At 37.6% G+C, this 19,799-nt stretch overlaps 1 protein-coding gene across 1 annotated transcript; it reads left to right on the forward strand.

Moving 5' to 3' along the window:
- Positions 1–15,195: 15,195 nt before the first annotated feature.
- LOC113290706 lies at positions 15,196–19,083 on the forward strand. Its single transcript, XM_026540288.1, has 7 exons — positions 15,196–15,484; positions 15,620–16,988; positions 17,088–17,188; positions 17,273–17,632; positions 17,750–17,924; positions 18,018–18,258; positions 18,787–19,083. Exons 1-7 carry the CDS (start codon positions 15,196–15,198, stop codon positions 19,081–19,083), a joined length of 2,832 nt encoding a protein of 943 aa, XP_026396073.1.
- Positions 19,084–19,799: the final 716 nt, after the last annotated feature.

A 19,799-nucleotide genomic window follows, 5' to 3' on the forward strand; every position in this document is an offset into this window, starting at 1 on the left:
ATGTTCATTTTCTTCTACATGGACTGGTATTTATAGGCAAATTAGACTCGTGAAGGACTGATCTGGCCGAGCTGGTGAAGCTATCGTACATCTTCTCATTACTTAGGACGAGATCTATACTATCCCTCGTGATGACCTGCTTGGTTCTCCTTACGAGTCATCTCGCTCCGTGCGTCATCATTTTGCTCTTCCTTGGTGAACCTCGTGCTGCATCATCCTTGGGTTATAGTATAGATCGCCCGAGCCTTATAATACGATGTAGATTCGTCCACGCCTCTTCTGATCTTTCATTAAATGCAGTCCTTCTTTTTATACTTGACCGTCTGAGTCGATTAGACCACTCCTCACACGCGTCAATCATGTAACGTTGTAGCAGGCATCTCGATTCAGACGAAATCACCTTTTTGAGTATGATTCGATGCTTTTATCTCATTACCTTATCATGAAACCATCCCTTGAGATGTTGACACGTGGACATAGAGTAATTTACCCTCACATTTTTCTCATTTTCTTTGCAACTTTCTAAGGTCATGATGGGAAGAAAACTTTGTAACCGCCCCGTCTTTATCGCCACGTCCGACATTTTCACCATGTCTGCACTTTTAGTGCGCTTTTACCTGTTGGACTTGAGGCGCCGGTTGGTTGTCCGCAAGTTTCTTATAAAATATTTTGGGGGAAGAGAATGATGTATTTATTTTCTGTTTTCAGAGTTCAGAACTTTTTCATTCTTTCTCTCCTCTGTCTTTTGTTGTTCCTTCTTAACTTCTTGTCTCCTATAAAGAAGTTCATTATGTCTGGGAGAAATTCTCCATATCGACCTCCAAGACGGTATGGTCCTTCTGAAAAAGCGGGGGTCTAACAACCATACCCAATATTTTGCTTAAAAATCTATATGGACAAACTCCAATATACTTTTAAGAGAATCAACTAGACAGTCAGACTCAATCTTAATAAAAGTATATCAAAGAGTTATATTTCTCTTTGTCGATTCAATACTTACTAAAGCAAATAGAAATCTGCGAGTCTAATTGAATACAAGAGAAATCACTTGAACGGTACCAAAGACCAATGTTCAAGGATCAATCAATTTCGATCAACAACCAAATGTTAGATTTCCCAATTGATCGACTCAACACACAACCTGTGATATTTCAATTATATATACAAACAAATATAATGCGAAAAAGAAATAACACAGACACCAGAAGTTTTGTTAACGAGGAAACCGCAAATGCATGAAAAACCCCGGGACCTAGTCCAGATTGAACATACACTGTATTAAGCTGCTACATACACTAGCCTACTACAAACTAACTTCGGTCTGGACTGTAGTGGAACCCCAATCAATCTCACACTGATCCAAGGTATAGTTGCGCTCCTTACATCTCTGATCCCAGCAGGATACTACGCACTTGATTCCCTTAGCTGATCTCACCCACAACTAAGAGTTGCTACGACCCAAAGTAGAAGACTTTAATAAACAAATTTGTATCACATAGAAAAGTCTACGGTGATAGATATATCTGTCTCCCACAGAAATACCTAGAAGTTTTTGTTCCGTCTTTTGATAAATCAAGGTGAAAAGGAACCAATTGATAACCCAGACTTATATTCCCGAAGAAAAACCTAGAATTATCAATCACCTCATAATAATCTTAATCGACTAGCGAAATAAGATATTGTGGTATCACAAACGATGAGACGAAGGTATTTTTGAACACTTTTATATCTTTCCTATCGGAGAAATTAATCTCAAGCCAATCTTACGATTGTACTCAAATACAATAGAAACAACAAGATCAGATCACGCAACTACAGAGAAAATAGTTGGGTCAGTCTTCACAATCCCAATGAAGTCTTCAAGTCGTTAACCTACAGGGTCTCGATAGAATCCTAAGGTTAAAGGAGAATCGACTCTAGATAATACAACTAGTATCACACAGGAGGTGTGGGGATTAGGTTTCCCAGTTGCTAGAGTTCTCCTTTATATAGTCTTTCAAATCAGGGTTTGCAATCAATGTTAGTGAAAAAGAGGGGGTCTAACAACACCACCCAATATTTCTCTAAGCAATCTGTATGAACAAACTCGAATATACTTTTAAGAGAATCAACAAAACTCAACCAATTAAAAGTATATCAACGAGTTTATATCTCTCTTCTTGATTTGATTTACTCAAGCAAGAGGTGCGAGTTCTAATCAAATACAAGGAATAACTTGGATGGTACCAAAGACCAATATCCAAGGATCAATCAATATCAATCAACAATCGAAGGTCAAATTTCCAATTGATTGATTCAAACGCACAACCTGTATTATTTCAATTATATAAACAAATATAATGCGGAAATAGAAATAACACAGACACCAGAAATTTTGTTAACGAGGAAACCGCAAATGCAGAAAAACCCCGGGACCTAGTCCAGATTGAACACACACTGTATTAAGCCGCTACAGACACTAGCCTACTCCAAGCTAACTTCGGACTGGACTGTAGTTGAACCCCAATCAGTCTCCCACTGATCCAAGGTACAGTTGTACTGCCCACGCCTTTGATCCCAGCAGGATACTGCGCACTTGATTCCCTTAGCTGATCTCACCCACAACTAAGAGTTACTACGACCCAAAGTCGAAGACTTGACAATAAACAAATATGTATCACACAGGCAAGTCTATCAAAGGATCATTCTGTCTCCCACAGATAAACCCTAAAAGGTCTTGTTCCGTCTTTTGATAATAATCAAGGTGAACTGATGAGCATCATTTACTCAACAAAATAATAAGATATTTCCCACTAATTAACAAGTAATAAAGCGATAGTAAGGATCGTTCCCACGAAGGGTAATGCAATTGATACGTTATCTAAATCAACGAAAATATAAAATAAGGATAAAAAGGATAATAAGATAAAGATGACGAAGAACTCCTTCGTCGTTACTAACCGTTAACTCAATATTGTACCCGTTTATCTCTTGATAGAATCAATTGTCACCAACCATAGAATAGCAGGTACGCTTAGCTATCCCCAAAACTCCTTGTATCACCGGATACGGAAGCGCTCGACTATCGGATTCTATTCAAAAGAACCACCTTGAGGTTCGCTTATAAGATGTAATTCCCCGAACGCATTAAGATTTATGAATTTAGGTTTGATCCCAGCAGTTAAACTCGGTACGCTCGGTCCACTTACTGGTGTTGTCTTTACTCGCAATTGCTCCACAGAATCCCTCCGCAAGGTCTTGGAATTTCTACTTTTGTAGGAGATAAGCGACAATTACGGATCGAGTCAACTCTCTACTAGCATTAGAATGATTAATAGACTAATCTAGTTGGCCATCCAAACCAATCTAAGAATCAATCATAAACCTTTGATATAGTAAAAACAATCCACAATGATTAACTTTAAAACTTGAAACAAACTTGTAAACAATTGATTTTCACAATTAGAACTTTGAATTCATCCTTAACAATAAAAAGAACATAGAAAAGAGATAGTTCTCCCCCCTTAGGGGAAGAAAAACGGTGAAAAGGAGATATCTCAAATTGTATCTAAGCTTCCCTATATATAGAGTATTGTAACCTCTTCTGGAAGAAACTAGGAAACCTAGCTAAGATAGGACAGTGCACCTCCTTAATTGTGTCCCGTGCATCACATCCCGTGCAAAGTGACTTGCCAAACTCTGGCCAAAAACACACGTCCAAGGCTGTTCGTGTAAAGAAGTAGCTGAAAACAACTAATGGTCTCACGCTGGTGGTGAAGGTCCAGCCCACCTAAATTCGTTCAACTGTCAGTTCTATGGAACTGGCAGTATACCCTTCAGTCTTCCCTCGGATGCATGAGTTACCGTGAAAAATAATAGTTACAGGATTTTTGGTTTTCCGGTCATTCCCTCGGACACACAATACCCCGTTAACCACAGCCAACAGTCCCAGCCATCGAAACCAAACATCACAGCGTTACCAGCACCATTTCATTTTCTGTATCATCTATATTTCCCTTAAATAAACTGAACTCGTGCAACATCCCTAGTTCAGCTCCATTCTATGCTCATTACCTTCCATCGATCCTTGCTATCATTTATACCACGGCCATCAATAGCTTGAACTCCATCAGCGTCATTAATGGTAACGATTGCAGCAACACCCAATCTCGACTCGAGCTCATCACTGCCAACAGTCCACTTCTCCATTACAACCATCGTAATCCCATATCCACAGCTCCACAGCATCTACCATGAAGTTAATCACCATCATTCCTCCGTCTCGAGCCAAAGTTTTAAGACTCTATCTCTCTGGCTATCACTGCAAGAAGTCCACGAGCTTCCAACTGCACAATAATATCTCATCGGACTCAACAGCTACCTCTCCGTACACCATCAGACCATTAACAATTTCTCCTCCGTCTGCCGCAACCAACCACTATCCATTCAAACACTATTCACCATCACAGCTTCGAGTTCATATCTTCGGTATCCAACTCAGGCTCGATTTCCATCGCTAGCTATGGCAGCATATGGTTCAACTAATTGACACTGAACTTGAATTGTGTATAACTATTGTCTCAGGCATTTCTTCGAACAGTGAATGTGCATCACCCAAACTTGTGAAGGCCGTGTATGGCTGTGTCCTGGAGAATGCACAAACTCCTTCCCTGTAAACCCATGTTTGAACACATTCAATCACACACATTTATAGCTCAAAATCGGCTCTGAATCCTCTCCAATTCTTCCTCCATTCATCTTATTCAATCAACCACATTAACTCATTTGAAGACTAATTTCTGGCCAAAACTCTGTTCAAAATCGTATTGGACAGAGACCCATCTTTCCTAAGCCTGCACGTACTTCAATCACCCTTTAATTTTACTCCATTCATCCAGTTTCAATGGCAGCAGCTTGTCTTCTGTTCACTTCTGATTTCGTGACTCAAGCTCGGTGTTCTGCTTGCCTTCTTAACCCATCTCGATTGGCCATACAAACCCAGCGTCACGAGATACTGAGACAATGGCTTTTCCGGCGGGAACAAGCAGCAATGCAGTGCCTTCTTGATTCAATTAGGAGAAACTGAAATGTGATACTGCACGACCAAGTTTATAAAGGAGGAGGTACCCCTGAGCAATTTGAGCGATTGCATATAGTAAACCCAATTAGAAACAAATGGCTTCCTTCCTTGGAGCCTCCAGTAATTCTTTATGGAATTTAGTTGGTTTCTTCGACGGCCCGCAGTGGTTTCCATGCAATGTAATTTTGTGGCCAATTGGATGATTTCTTGTTTTTTCGCGAATAAGCTCCAAAATTCTCATACAATATAAAGAAAGCTAATAACATAATTTCGCAAGAAAACTAGTCAATAAAGCATAATCAATCGATATTTAGAAAAGTGTTTTTATAAACACCTATGATGAACATGAACCAATTGATAATCCGGTCTTATATTCCCAAAAAACAACCTAGAGTTATCAATCACCTCACAACAATCTTAATCATATGGTAGCGAAACAAGATGTTGCGGAATCACAAACAATGAGACGAAGATGTTTGTGATTACTTTTTATATCTTGCCTATCGGATATATCAATCTCAAGCCAATCAATCTGATTGTACTCGTACGATAGAAGATGCAAGATCAGATCACACAACTACGATAAAAGTAGTATCGGTCTGGCTTCACAATCCCAATGAAGTCTTTAAGTCGTTAACCTGGTTTTAGAAGAAGAAAACCAAAGGTTAAAGGAGAAACGACTCTAGCACGCAAACTAGTATCACACGTAAGGTGTGGGGATTAGTTTTGCGCAATACTAGATGTCTCTTTTATATAGTCTTTCAAATCAGGGTTTGCAATCAATGTTAGCTTAGTAAACAAAGCATTCAATATTCACCGTTAGATGAAAACCTTATTTAGATTCAAGCTAATATTTCTCAACCGTTAGATCGAAAACTTAGCTTGTTACACACACTTGAAAATGCACGTTTCTAAGTTTGTTAACCGTACCCAAATGTATGCACTTGTTGGTTCAACAATAGTTAACCAAAAGGTTAGCCATATGAGCATTTCATATCAACCATGTTCTTCTTCACCATAACTAGTTCAAATGACTTCAAATGAACTAGTTAGAGAGTTGTTCAATTGCAAGGAAATCTTATGTACTACACAAGAAACAATTGAAGCAAAGATGATTTGATTCACTTGAATCGGTTCATGAACTTTTATATCCACGGTTTGCAAACTGCATTCCTTAGTATTTTTAAGTTTAAGTTCAGAAATCATCTTCAGATATATAACCTTCTCAAGTTCGCAGACTAGGTTCGCGGACTTAAGTTACTGGGCAGAGTTTACAAACTCCAGCAGAAATTCTCGAGAATGAGAACTTCGCCGGTTCGCGGACTGGGTTCGCGGATTGAGTTCGCGGACTTAGCTTTACGCAAGTAGTTTGTCAACTCCAGCAGAAATTCTCGGGTTTGAGAACTTCGGCAGTTCGCGGACTTCGCTCATGCCATTCTTCCGGTTCTCTTGATCAACAAAGTTCGCAAACTTTGTTTCAAGGAATAGGACTTATACATAAATGTGTTTTCACAACAATTCTTATGTCCACCATTGGTTATGTAATCTAAACTCTCATTTTAATTATTGAAACATTCTTAAAGGACGTTATATAATTGTTACACCATTTCTCGTCAAAGCAATTTTCAAGATGATTGAAACCTATCATGATTTTTGTAACATGGTAAAGATAAACTTGGTTAAAGAGAAAAGCTTACCAAATCATATTTCGAGATATAGATAGGCGAGGTATACTCGACTCAAAATACCAAATGTGCATAATCAAAGTCTATATATATATAGCATACGACTTCTTGTCTCAAAGAGTAGGGGATAGAGTAGATAGACTTTTGAGTGATATATAAGTTCAATTCATCACATACCTTTTTGTCGAGAAGTTCCACCGGTTCCTTGAGTAGTTCTTCTACTTGTATGATGAATCGCCGTGAAGTCCTTGAGCTCAACTACACTTTCTATCCTAGTCCAAGACTTAGCTATAATAGACTAGAAATCAAGACTTATAGTTTTGATCACTAACATTGACAAACATGCTTGAGATATCAACGCTTGCGAGTTCGACCGAGCAATGCTCTAACAATCTCCCCCTTTGTCAATTTTAGTGACAAAACTATCAATACATATGGAATACAAAAAAGATAAAGAAACTTTAGTAGCTCCTATTCCACATGTCTAATCTTCAACATTCCTCGAAATCTTTGTCACTTCTAAGTATTCCAATGATCCCAAAGGTTGTAAGTTTAGCATCACCGCTGTTGAAGATCCGTAGCTATAACAATGAGAAAACATAATTCTCGATCATTTTTATACAGTGTCATAGTATTATTACACAACGTCAAAGTTCAATTGTATCATAACTTCAAAAATAATACTATGGTGATATGTATCACTCCCCCTTAGTCAATACTCCATCTCACATGGAAACCACTCCCCCTTACACAATGATCCGAAAACCATATGTATCTGTAGTGTGAACTACATATTAATTCTCCCCATTTTTGTCAATAAAATTGGCAAAGGTACAAGAACGGGATCATAATGAAATTTCTGAGAGAGACATTTCATGACAAAAAGAAAAAAATAAATACCAACTAATTTAGATGCAATCATAAAGACGAAGCTAAATGCATTCATCAAGGAGTTTAAAGATACAAGATAACCCCTCTAAAATTCCAAAGCCGCACACACCTCAAGATATGACCATTAAGCCCAAGTTCAAAAGAACTCTCCCCCATTTGATGTCATTTCCGAAGGAACAACAAGAGCGATCTTAATTTCGAAAGAAAAGAAGGATTTTTATTGGACACAAAAAACCATGAGAATGATTTCCTATATCCAAAAACTCAATCAAATTAATCACAAGTAAACCCATGATTAATTTAATCGGAATACGCAATCAAATTAAACACAAAAAGTGATCAATTCAATTGATTGTGCTCAACATAAGAGAACTTATGGAGACACAAAAATACTCAACTAGATTAATTACAAGAGAACCCATAATTAATCTAATTGGAATACACAACTAAACTAATCACAAAAGTAACCAATTTAATTGTCATTTGTTTTGCTCGACATAAGAGAACTTACGGAGCAATAACTAAATAACCAAACAAGATGATTAATTTAGTTCAATATGCTCGACATAACATATCTCACGGAACACCAGCTAAGCTAAAAAATCAACTTGGTTGTAGAGTGCCCACCATAAGATACATTACGGAGCTTCACAGTAATACATAAAATATGGATCAGGGATGATCAATACTGCGGAATACACAAGGATTCATTATATTTTCCACCACTATTTGCATAACGATATTAATAGACATAACCCTTAAAAACAAAAGATTTTAACCTATCTTCCATCAAATATTTGACAATATAGGCTTAACTTTTGTATTTGTCAAAAGTTCATTCATTCTTTTATCAATACGTGAATACTGATCACGAACGACTTTACTTTTGACAAAGTATGGGACGAACATAGTTCACAGTCGTAAACCCCAATATCCCATAAAAAATTGCAATATAACAAATGATAAAGATTAATACTGCAAAAACATCATCTTCCAAATAGTTTTTAGAATTTAAACCGATAAACCTAAAAAGAACAAGAAGATGAAAAATGATAGCTATGTGTAGTCACAATCATTGCTATTCAAAGCACTAGTTATTCTTCCAACTAAACCAAAAAGAAGACATACTAGGCAACAATATCTTTGAGAAATTCTTTATCATTCCCGAACTCCTTGTCGTCAACAACCATTGGAACATAAGGTTCGTGGAGATAGGAGTTAATATCAACAAACCGTCTTGGCTGATGATGTCGAACCAGGGCTTTCTAAATTTCCAAAGATCTTAAAACGCAAGCCTTTATTTCACGAATCTCCTTTCTTACTTCCTTCAACTCATCAAGAACATCAGAAAACTTCTGAGAGTTGGAAGGAATAGCCCTTGGCTTTCTTGTATTCCTCCTCTTTCTTTTCAAGGACGGAGTTACTGGAGATTTATCTTTTTCCTTGATCGAAGGCTTAACAATCATGTTGACATATTTTCCATCCAAAGACATGATGCTATAAGAACTGTTAAAAACTGGTTTTTGTGATTGGAATTCACAATCTCAACAAGCAGTCTTAAGATATAAAGGATATCAGAGAGGAAAAAGGAATGTAGGGTTCGCAACCTTTAAGCAGGTTCGTGGACGACCAACTCTAAACCCTATAAATAGTAGAATTGTCTATAATAACCCTTTATTTGATAGACATGAAAAACAAACCTAAGAAAAAAACTTTTCCTAAAGCTTGAGCGGTACACAATCTTATCTCTTTTGAACAGGAACATGAGACAAGATTTACCAATCAACACAATTAATTTGTGCTGTGGTGAACAACAATTTGTCCACCATTTTCCTCTTGAGAGGAATCCTCTGACTTCTGTCTATCAAAGAGATTTAACCATACCTCCTTTTCTAATGGCCTCATTTTGTCTTTGGGAACCAACCTCTTAGACGAAGATAAAATCTTACATACCTCAATAGTCTTCTGAGCAAGTTTAAGCTTCTTTTCCAATCAATTTTCTCTTCGTTGAAGTTTGTTGGCGTGCCTCACTTGATATTTGTACTTGTAACATCTTGATAATTCATGACCTCTCTGAGAAAAAAATGAGCACGTCAATCTTGGATAGTATTCAGGCATCTGTGGTGTGAAAGCATCTAGACACATAGTAGATCCTGAAACATTACAGACAAACTTTCCAAAGGACGGTTCAATTGATTCTTCCATCTTGATTGGATTCTCTTCTTCACTGAAACCATCAAGGTTGATATATGTATTGCTACAATTATCAAAATCAATGTTTTCACATAGAATACCAACACTTGATTTCTTATCTTCATCAGAATTATAGATCCCATACATTTCATCAAGTGTTACAGCAAGACCTTTGTTCCCAATGTATTGTTTACGATTTGGGAACTCGTTTGCAAAATGACCAAAACCTTTACACTTAAAGCACTGTGGAATATCCTCGTCAACATCCCTATTTTTAGGAGGAACGCGATTGTGAGGTTTATCTGATGACCTGGGTTTGTCTCTTGAAAACCGTTTACTTCTCTTCAATAGAAGATCCCTAAACTGTCTTGTGATCAAGGAGACTGATTTGTCAAGATATTCATCCGAAAAATCACCCTTTGACTGATCATCCTCAGAGACATAAACACTTTTACTTTTATCAAGTAATTTAGTATTCTTTTGTGCTTTGAAGGCAACATCCTTTCCGATTTTGGATGTACGCTCATGATCAAAGATCTTTAACTTTCCAACCAAAGTATTTCTGGAAAGATTATCAAGGTTATTTCCCTCAACGATGGCATGCTTCTTAGACTCGTATCTAGATGGCGGCGATCTGAGAATTTTTATCACAATGTCCTTTTCAGGAATAGTCTTACCCAATGCAAAAGATGCATTAACAATTTCAGACACTATGTGATTAAACTCATCAAATGTATCTTCATCTGCCATACGAAGGTTCTCCCAATCAGAATTAAGGTTTTGAATCCTAGCTACCTTTTCACTGGAGTTATCTTCAAATACGGTTTCTAAGATATCCCAATCATCTTTAGACCTAGTGCAATTTGACACATGGTGCTGAAGATATGGGGTAATGGCATGTATGATAGAATTCAAACCGTCGGAATTTTTCTTTGCAGCAAGTATCTCGGCAGGACTATATTCACCAATATTCTTGGGAACGTTTACATCTCCAACTGCCATAATGGGAGCATCATAGCCATTAACAACATATACCCATGATTGAAAATCACGCGCTTGAAGAAAAGCTCGCATAGCAATTTTCCACCATAAATAATTAGAGTCATCTAAGACTGGTGGTACGTTAATAGAGATAGCACCTTTGTCCATAAAGTCAGATCGCTACAAACACAGACTTGTAAGGTCTTAAATGTGTTTGCCTGCTCTGACACCAATTGAAAAAGCGGGGGTCTAACAACACCACCCAATAGTTCTCTTAGAAATTTGTATGGACAAACTCGAATATACTTTTAAGAGAATCAACAAGACTCAATCAATTAAAAGTATATCAACGATTTTATATCTCTCTTCTTGATTTGATTTACTCAAGAAAGAACTGCGAGTTCTAATCAAATACAAGGAATAACTTGGATGGTACCAAAGACCAATATCCAAGGACCAATCAATATCAATCAACAACCGAAGGTCGGATTTTCAATTGATTGATTCAAACTCACAACATGTATTATTTCAATTATATAAACAAATATAATGCGAAAATAAAAATAACACAGACACCAGAAATTTTGTTAACGAGGAAACCGCAAATGCAGAAAAACCCCGGGACCTAGTCCAGATTGAACACACACTGTATTAAGCCACTACAAACACTAGCCTACTCCAAGCTAACTTCGGAATGGACTGTAGTTGAACCCCAATCAGTCTCCCACTGATCCAAGTTACAGTTGTGCTCCCTACGCCTCTGATCCCAGCAGAATACTGCGCACTTGATTCCCTTAGCTGATCTCACCCACAACTAAGAGTTGTTATGACCCAAAGTCAAAGACTTGACAATAAACAAATCTGTCTCACACAGACAAGTATATCATAGGATCAATCTGTCTCCCACAGATAAACCCTAAAAGGTTTTGTTTCGTCTTTTGATGATAATCACGGTGAACATGAACCAATTGATAATCCGGTCTTATATTCCTGAAGAACAGCCTAGAGTTATCAATCACCTCATAACAATCTTAATTGTATGGTAGCGAAACAAGATGTTGCGGAATCACAAAAAAATGAGACGAAGATGTTTGTGATTACTTTTTATATCTTTCCTATCGGATATATCAATATCAAGCCAATCAATCTGATTGTACTCGTACGATAGAAGATACAAGATCATATCACACAACTACGATAAAAGTAGTATCGGCCTGGCTTCACAATCCCAATAAAGTTTTTAAGTCGTTAACCTGGTTTTCGAAGAAGAAAACCAAATATTAAAGGAGAATCGACTCTAGCACGCAAACTAGTATCACACGTAATATGTGGGGATTAGTTTTGCACATATGTTAGATGTCTCCTTTATATAGTCTTTCAAATCAAGGTTTGCAATTAAGTTACCTTGGTAACAAAGCAATCAATATCCACCGTTAGATGAAAACCTGATTTTGATTCAAGTTAATATTTCTCAACCGTTAGATCGAAAACTTAGCTTGTTACACACACTTGACAATGCACACTTCTAGGTTTGTTAACTATACCCAAACCTATGCACTTGTTGGTTCAACAATAGTTAACCAAAAGGTTATCCATATGAGCATTCCATATCAACCATGTTATTCTTTACCATAACTAGTTAAAATGATTTCAAATGAACTAGTTAGAGAGTTGTTCAATTGCAAGGAACTCTCATGTACTACACAAGACACAATTGAAGCAAAGATGGTTTGTTTCACTTGAATCGGTTCATGAAATTTTATAGCCACGGTTTGCAAACTACATTACTTAGTCTTTTTAAGTTTAAGTTCAGAAATCATCTTCAGATATATAACCTTCTCAAGTTCGCATACTAGGTTCGCGGACTTAAGTTACCGGGCAGAGTTTACAAACTCCAGCAGAAATTCTCGGGTATGAGAACTTCTCCGGTTCGCGGACTGAGTTCGCGGACTTAGTTTCATGCAAATAGTTTGTCAACTCCAGCAGAAATTCTCGGGTTTGAGAACTTCGGCAGTTCGCGGACTGAGTTAGTGGACTTGGCTCACGCCATTCTTCCGGTTCTCTTGATCAACAAAGTTCACAAACTTTGGTTCAAGGAATAAGACTTATACATAAATGTGTTTCCACAACAATGCATATGTCCACCATTGGTTATGTAATCTAAACTCTCATTTCAATCATTGAAACATTCTTAGAGGATGTTATATAGTGGTTACACCATTTCTCGTCAAAGCAATTTTCAAGATGATTGAAACATATCATGACTTTCGTCACATGGTAAAGATAAACTTGATTAAAGCGAAAAGCTTACCAACTCATATTTCGAGATATAGATAGGCGAGGTATACTCGACTCGAAATACCAAATGTGTACAATCAAAGTCTATATATATAGCATACAACTTCTTGTCTCAAAGAGTAGGAGATAGAGTAAATAGACTTTTGAGTGATAGATAAGTTCAAGTCGTCACATACCTTTTTGTCGAGAAGTTCCAATGGTTCCTTGAGTAGTTCTTCTACTTGTATGATGAATCGCCATGAAGTCCTTGAGCTCAACTACACTTTATATCCTAGTCCGAGACTTAGCGAAAACTAAAATAAAATGATGAAAGAGAAAGTCTGGCGCTCTCTCTAGGGTTTTGTGTTTTTTCAAAAAAATTTCATCTTCATTCCATGATCTCGCATGATGGTTGAAGTTCCTGAATTGATTTTATCTAATGTTAACAATGACAAGCCTTCTTGCACTGGAAAGCTAAAGGATAAACAAACATTACATCCCACGGCTGTAGATCTCAACAGTTTACCAAATCCCTCTCTCATTGATGGTGAACCTTCTCTGGTTGTTCCAGATGATTACTATCAAGAGGGTTATAAACCATTTCTACACAACTTTATAGCACGTCTCAACCACACTGGCTTGAAGTTTGGTGAGGTGAAGAAAAACTTGGAGAATCAATGGAAGATAAACCCTAACTGCGTAAGGTTTATGCCAATGAGTAAGGGTTTTTTTGTTATCATGTTACAGGATGAGAAAACTAAAGAGATTATACGTAAAACTAAATGGTGTGTAAATCAAATTGAGCTTCGTCTCATTGATTGGTACCCTGGTTTTTATTCGGAGAGGCAGAAAACTTCCCATGCAGCTGTTTGGGTTCATTTTCCAGGCTTGCACGTAGAACTGTGGACTGAAAAGACTCTCATAGCTTTGGGTAAGGTTCTAGTAACCCTATTGTGGTTGATCAGAGAACTCTTAATCTGGAATTCGGTTACTTTGCTTCAGTTTTGGTGGATATAGATTTTGGGAAACATATCCCTGATAGTATCAAGATAACTGCTGGAGGTCGTAGTTTTTGGCAATACATTGAGATTCCTAAAGCTCCAAAATTTTGCTTACATTGTAGCATTATTGGTCATGATGACAAGGAATGAAGGCGAAATAAGAATGTTCAACAGAATGTGAGGAAAACTGACAAGGGTGACTCAAGCCAAACTTGGCAGGAGGCGAAGTCAAGAAGGAGAAACAAAAATAAATCTTCTCAAGCTAATAATACTGTGGAAGCTGCTAATACTGCGGTAGCTGGTGATGTTACAACTCTTATAGATGTATCATCTTCTATTGATGTTGCAGCTCCTATTGTTGCAACTGACAAACCTGCTACAACGAAATCTGTTGACGAGAAGTTGAGATATCGATTGAGGGGAATGCTGAGGATGTAGAGAAAATATCTCAGCTTGAGGTTGATATTGCACGTTCCGAAGCTATCTTGCGCACTGCACATGCTGAATTTGCTAGAACTAAGCTGGATGCAGCTGCAAAAGTAGCATTAGCGAAAAGGACTGAGTTAGAGAGAACCAGCGCCTTAATAACTAAGTCAGGTACTTCTGTTGAATTGGATAGAACTAGACAGAATGCTAATGATAGGAATGTTGTTAATTCTTCTTCTACCCCTGTGTGTGATGATGTTATGGCCTATGAACAGGCTTTGAATTCCAACAAGTTTTCCGCTTTAGCTACTGACGTAGATGACGTGGTTACTGATAATGAAGTTTCAGATTCGTCTACGAATTTGGAAAACTCTGCCCAGAAGATTAAGGATTGGGGAAGTTACGTTGTTGATAAGCTTGCAGCAAAAAGTGCAAAGAATAGTGCAAAGAAGAAACGGACTGCTCAAAGAGTCCAAGTTCCACCTCAACAGTCAACTTTGCTTCCAGTTGGACAATCCTTGTCTTCCACAGATCCTGAGTATCATGGTTTAGGATATCGTGCTAGGAAAGGGGTTTCACCAAGGCCTCTCCCAAAAAATTCTGATTCTCCGGAGTCCAGTGGCTCTTCAAAGGGTGAAGTAAACTCATCCAAGCTATTTAAAAATCAATCCCAAGGTTATTAATGCGGATATTCTACTGGAATATCAATGGTGTTGTGAAACTTAATGCGCAACCTAATCTTAGAGAGTTAGTTCAAGAGTTTCAACCAGAGATTCTGTGTATTGCGGAACCAAAGGTACGTTATACAGATAACTTCATATCTCGGTTAAACTTGAATGGTTTTAAAAATACGTTTATTCATAATTCTTCTAATAATTCTATTGGGAACATTTGGATTTTCTGGTTGGAAGATTTTAATGACCCTTTGATAGTTAATATGAGTAGACAGGCAATAACAATGGCTTTGAATGGTGTTCATATTTCTTTTGTCCATGCGAGTTATCTCCAAGTGACAAGAAGAAAACTTTGGTAACAACTGGAGAATGCTAATGATGATATTTCTTGGCTTGTAATTGGCGACTTCAACTGTATTTTGCGTAATAAAGAGAAAAAAGGTGGCGTAGAGACTAGAACATCGATCATTAATAAGTTTAGTGATTGGATGAAGAATAATAATTTGTTTGAAGCGGATTCCCTTGGTTGCAACTTTACTTGGACTAATGGTCAGTCAGGTCATCGCAGAATTATTAACAAACTCGATCGTGCTATTATCAATCCAGCGTGGCTAGCTAAGTTTGAGAATTGGCAGTGTAAAGCCCTTCCTAGAGAAGTTTCCGACCATTCAACTTTAATTGGTTTCCCTTTTGCTGTCCCTAGGCTGAAACGTGCTCCGTTTCGAGTCCAAAAGATGTGGTTTCTTCATGCAGACTTCATGCGCATAGTTTCTGAAAACTGGAACCTGCCGGTTTTTGTAAACCCAAATTTTATCGTTACCTTTAAATTAAAGAGGCTCAAAGTTGATATGAACACTTGGAATTTAAGGGTCTTTGTCAACATTCATTCTCTGCTCAAGCAAGACAAGCTCAGGTTTGAAACGGCAGCAATGATTTCAGATGAAGACCCCTCAAATATTCCTAATTTGAATGCCATGAAAGATGCTATGTCTACTCTGCATGAAACCAAGATGCAACATACTACCATGCTAAAACAGAAAGCGAGAAATAATTGGCTGGTGGATGGGGCTAGTAATACATCCTTCTTTCACAACTGTATTCGTGCTCGAAGAAGTAATAATGTGATTTCTGAATTGGTCGACAATGAAGGTGCGATTATTTCTGACAGTACTCTTTTGCGGAATCATGTGGTTACTTACTATGAAGAAAAGTTTAATGGGACTGAGGATAATATTGACAGTAGTTTGTTTTACTATGAACATGAAACCATAACTCCTGAAGAAAGCCTTGAGATGGATGTGATTCCTTCACAAGAGGAAATTAAAAGTGCAGTTTGGGATTTGGGAGCTGACAGTGCTCCAGGTCCGAATGGGTATTCTGGATGTTTTTATCGTCATTGCTGGGACGTTATTCATGAAGCCCTTATTCAGGATATTATTTACTGCTGGAATTTGAAACACATTCCGAATGGGACAAATTCTAGCCTTCTGATTATTTTGGATAAGGTGCGTTGGGCTAATACTATTCGTAATTTTAGGCCCATTTCCTTGAGTAAGTTTTTCTTCAAGATTTTTACTAAGATCTTAGCTACTCGTTTGGGTATATTTTTGGATAAACTTGTTTCTGAAGAACATGTTACTTTTATGAAAGGGCGTAATATTCACGAGAATATTTCTTTGGCATCGGAAATGGTTAATGAACTTCACATTAAAAGGAAAGATGGCAACTTAGGTTTGAAACTTGACATTTCTCAAGCTTTTGACACGGTAAGTTGGTCTTTTGTTCTCGAAGTTTTTAAACAGTATGGTTTCTCGGAGTCCTGGTGCTTGTGGATTTTTAATATTCTTCAATAAACTAGAATTTCTATTCTTCTGAATGGTATCCCAATAGGCTTTTTCAGTATCAATATGGGGCTTAAACAAGGTGATCCTTTGTATCCTCTTATTTTTGTGCTTATTGAAGACGTCTTAAGCCGTAATATTTCGAAACTTTTTAACGAAGGTAAGATGACTCACATGGTTACGCATAAATGTATCTCCCCTACTCATCTTTTCTTTGCTGACGATATTATGATCTTTTGGAAAGGCAATATGAAGAGTTTGCATAATATTATTCATTTCCTAGAGGTTTATCAGCGAGCTTCTGGGCAAACCGTTTGTCGACAAAAGAGTAAGGTATATTATGGTGGTGGTTCCCTTAGCAGGTGTAGATACTTAACGGATTTTTCGGGAATGACTGTTGCTACTTTCCCTGATCGTTATCTTGGTGTTCAAGTTAAGCCTGGTACAGTTAGGTACAGACACATTAGTAATGTTATAGACAAGATCAAAAATGAACTTGCTGGCTGGAAAGGGAGTTTGCTTTCTTTTCAAGATCGGATTGTTCTTGTGAAATCGGTTATATCTAGCTACTCTATTCACAATATGGCTGTTTACAAATGGCCCCGTAAATTTATTTTACAATGTGAAAGAGCTATAAGAAACTTCATCTGGACGGGAGACTCTAATAATAAACGATCGTTTGTGGTTGGCTATGACATGGTTTGTGTTCCTTATGGATAAGGTGGCCTAGGTATTTCAAGTATGTCAGTTATGAATAGACCTTTTCTAATGAAACTTTGGTGGCAAATTCGAACTTCTAAGAAAAAATGGGCTCGATATCTAGTTGCAAAGTTTTTTGATAGAAATGGGGAATTAAAGCACAAGGGTATTAAATCTACTATCTTTCCTGAGATAAGGTTGGTTTATGATCAGGTGGAATAAAACACTAGGGTGTTTATTGGAGATGGTCGTACTACGTCGTTTTATTACGAAAACTAGTGTGTAAATAGGAGCATAGCTAGCATTCTACAACGAGGGGAGTTGAACAGAAATGTCCGAGTCAGTGAAATTTTAGTGGATGGTGCTTGGGTGATCAGTGACGTGCATAGACTTTTTCTTGAAGCAACAGGGATTGATCTCATTAATTTACCTAGGCCAAATAACGGAGAAGATGTTATAATTTGGATGCCTGATTATAAAGGAAAGTTCACAGTCCGATCAGCTAGGGAGATTACCAGACCTCATCTGCAGGTTTTTGAAGGTGAAAATCTTCTCTGGAGAAAAAGTATCCACCCTACTCTTGATGCTCAGAATTGGAAGATACTTTGAGGTGCGTGTGCCACTCTTGATCAGGTTCATTCCCGTTTTAAAATTAAAATGCCTACAAAATGTGTTATGTGCTCTTCTGCGGAGGAATCGGTGGAAGACATTTTGTGGACCTGTAATTTTGTTGCTAAGGCCTGGACATAGCTTGCGGACATTTTTGGTTTGATGCCTCAAGCTAATATGGTGGTGATGTATAAGGAAGATAAAGGTCGTAGTCGAATGATCAAGGACCTATGGTTACTCTCTACTATGGTTATTAAATCTGAACTGTGGTTCACTAGGAACAAACGAGTTTATGAAAACAAGAAGCCAAACTGGCCATTGTTTTACAAGAGAGTTTTGTACCAAATTCAGGATTATTCAGTTAGGCTGACTGGGAAGATGCGAAACTGCTGTGAAGATTTGAGGATAATGGATTTTTTCTGAGTAAGGCATAGAATTTTGAATCACCAGGAAGCAGTGGAAGTTATTTGGTGGGTGCCGGATTTTGGTAATCTCCTTCTATGCTGTGAAGGGGCAGCTGTTGGTAACCACGATAATGCAGGATCTGGGGTAGTGGCGCGGGACTCAGATTGTGCTTTTCTTGGTGCAATTTCGTTTGGGCTTGGAGTTACCACAAACTACTTAGCAGAAGTCTACGCAGTTGTTGTGGGCTTTGAGTGGGCGAATAAATGGGGAGTGAGAAGAGTAATAATCAGGACTGATTCGGATGCTGCTAGGATGGCCTTTTCTACCAATTCAATGCCTTGATTTGTTAGACCTCGCTGGAGGGTTGTTCAAGAGAATTATGATACTATCAATTTTGAGCACACTTTTCGTGAAGCTAATTTTTCTGCTGATAATATGGCTAAACGAGGTTGTAATTTGGCCAATGGAGTTGGTATAGATTTTGTTGGTAGGCCTCATTTTCTTACTTTCATTGAATCTCCAGATGTATCTTACTTTAGATTTAAATAGTTTATAGGTTTTTGGGGTTGTTGTGACCTCTTTTCCTATACTTTATCTTGTAATTATCCCTTGTTTCAGTATAATTTTTTGACTTATCAAAAAAAAAAACCTGAGACTTAGCTATAATAGACTAGACATCAAGATTTATAGTTTTGATCACTAACATTGAAAAATATGCTTGAGATAGTAACGCATGCGAGTTCGACCGAGCAATGCTCTAACAGTTAGCTTAGTAACAAAGCATTCAATATTCACCGTTAGATGAAAACCTGATTAGATTCAAGCTAATATATTTCAATCGTTAGATCGAACTTAGCTTGTTACACACAAATGAAATGCACATTTATTTAGGTTTGTGTAACCGTACCCAAACATGTACATTTAGTTGGTTCAACAGTAGTTAACCAAATGGTTATCCATATGAGGACTCTCATGTCAACCATATTCACCTTAACCATAACTAGTTCAAACGACTCAATAGAACCAGTTAGAGAGTTGTTCAATTGCTTATATCTCAT

Source organism: Papaver somniferum, chromosome 6 (assembly GCF_003573695.1).
Source record: "Papaver somniferum cultivar HN1 chromosome 6, ASM357369v1, whole genome shotgun sequence".
NCBI classification, from domain to species: Eukaryota; Viridiplantae; Streptophyta; class Magnoliopsida; order Ranunculales; family Papaveraceae; genus Papaver; species Papaver somniferum.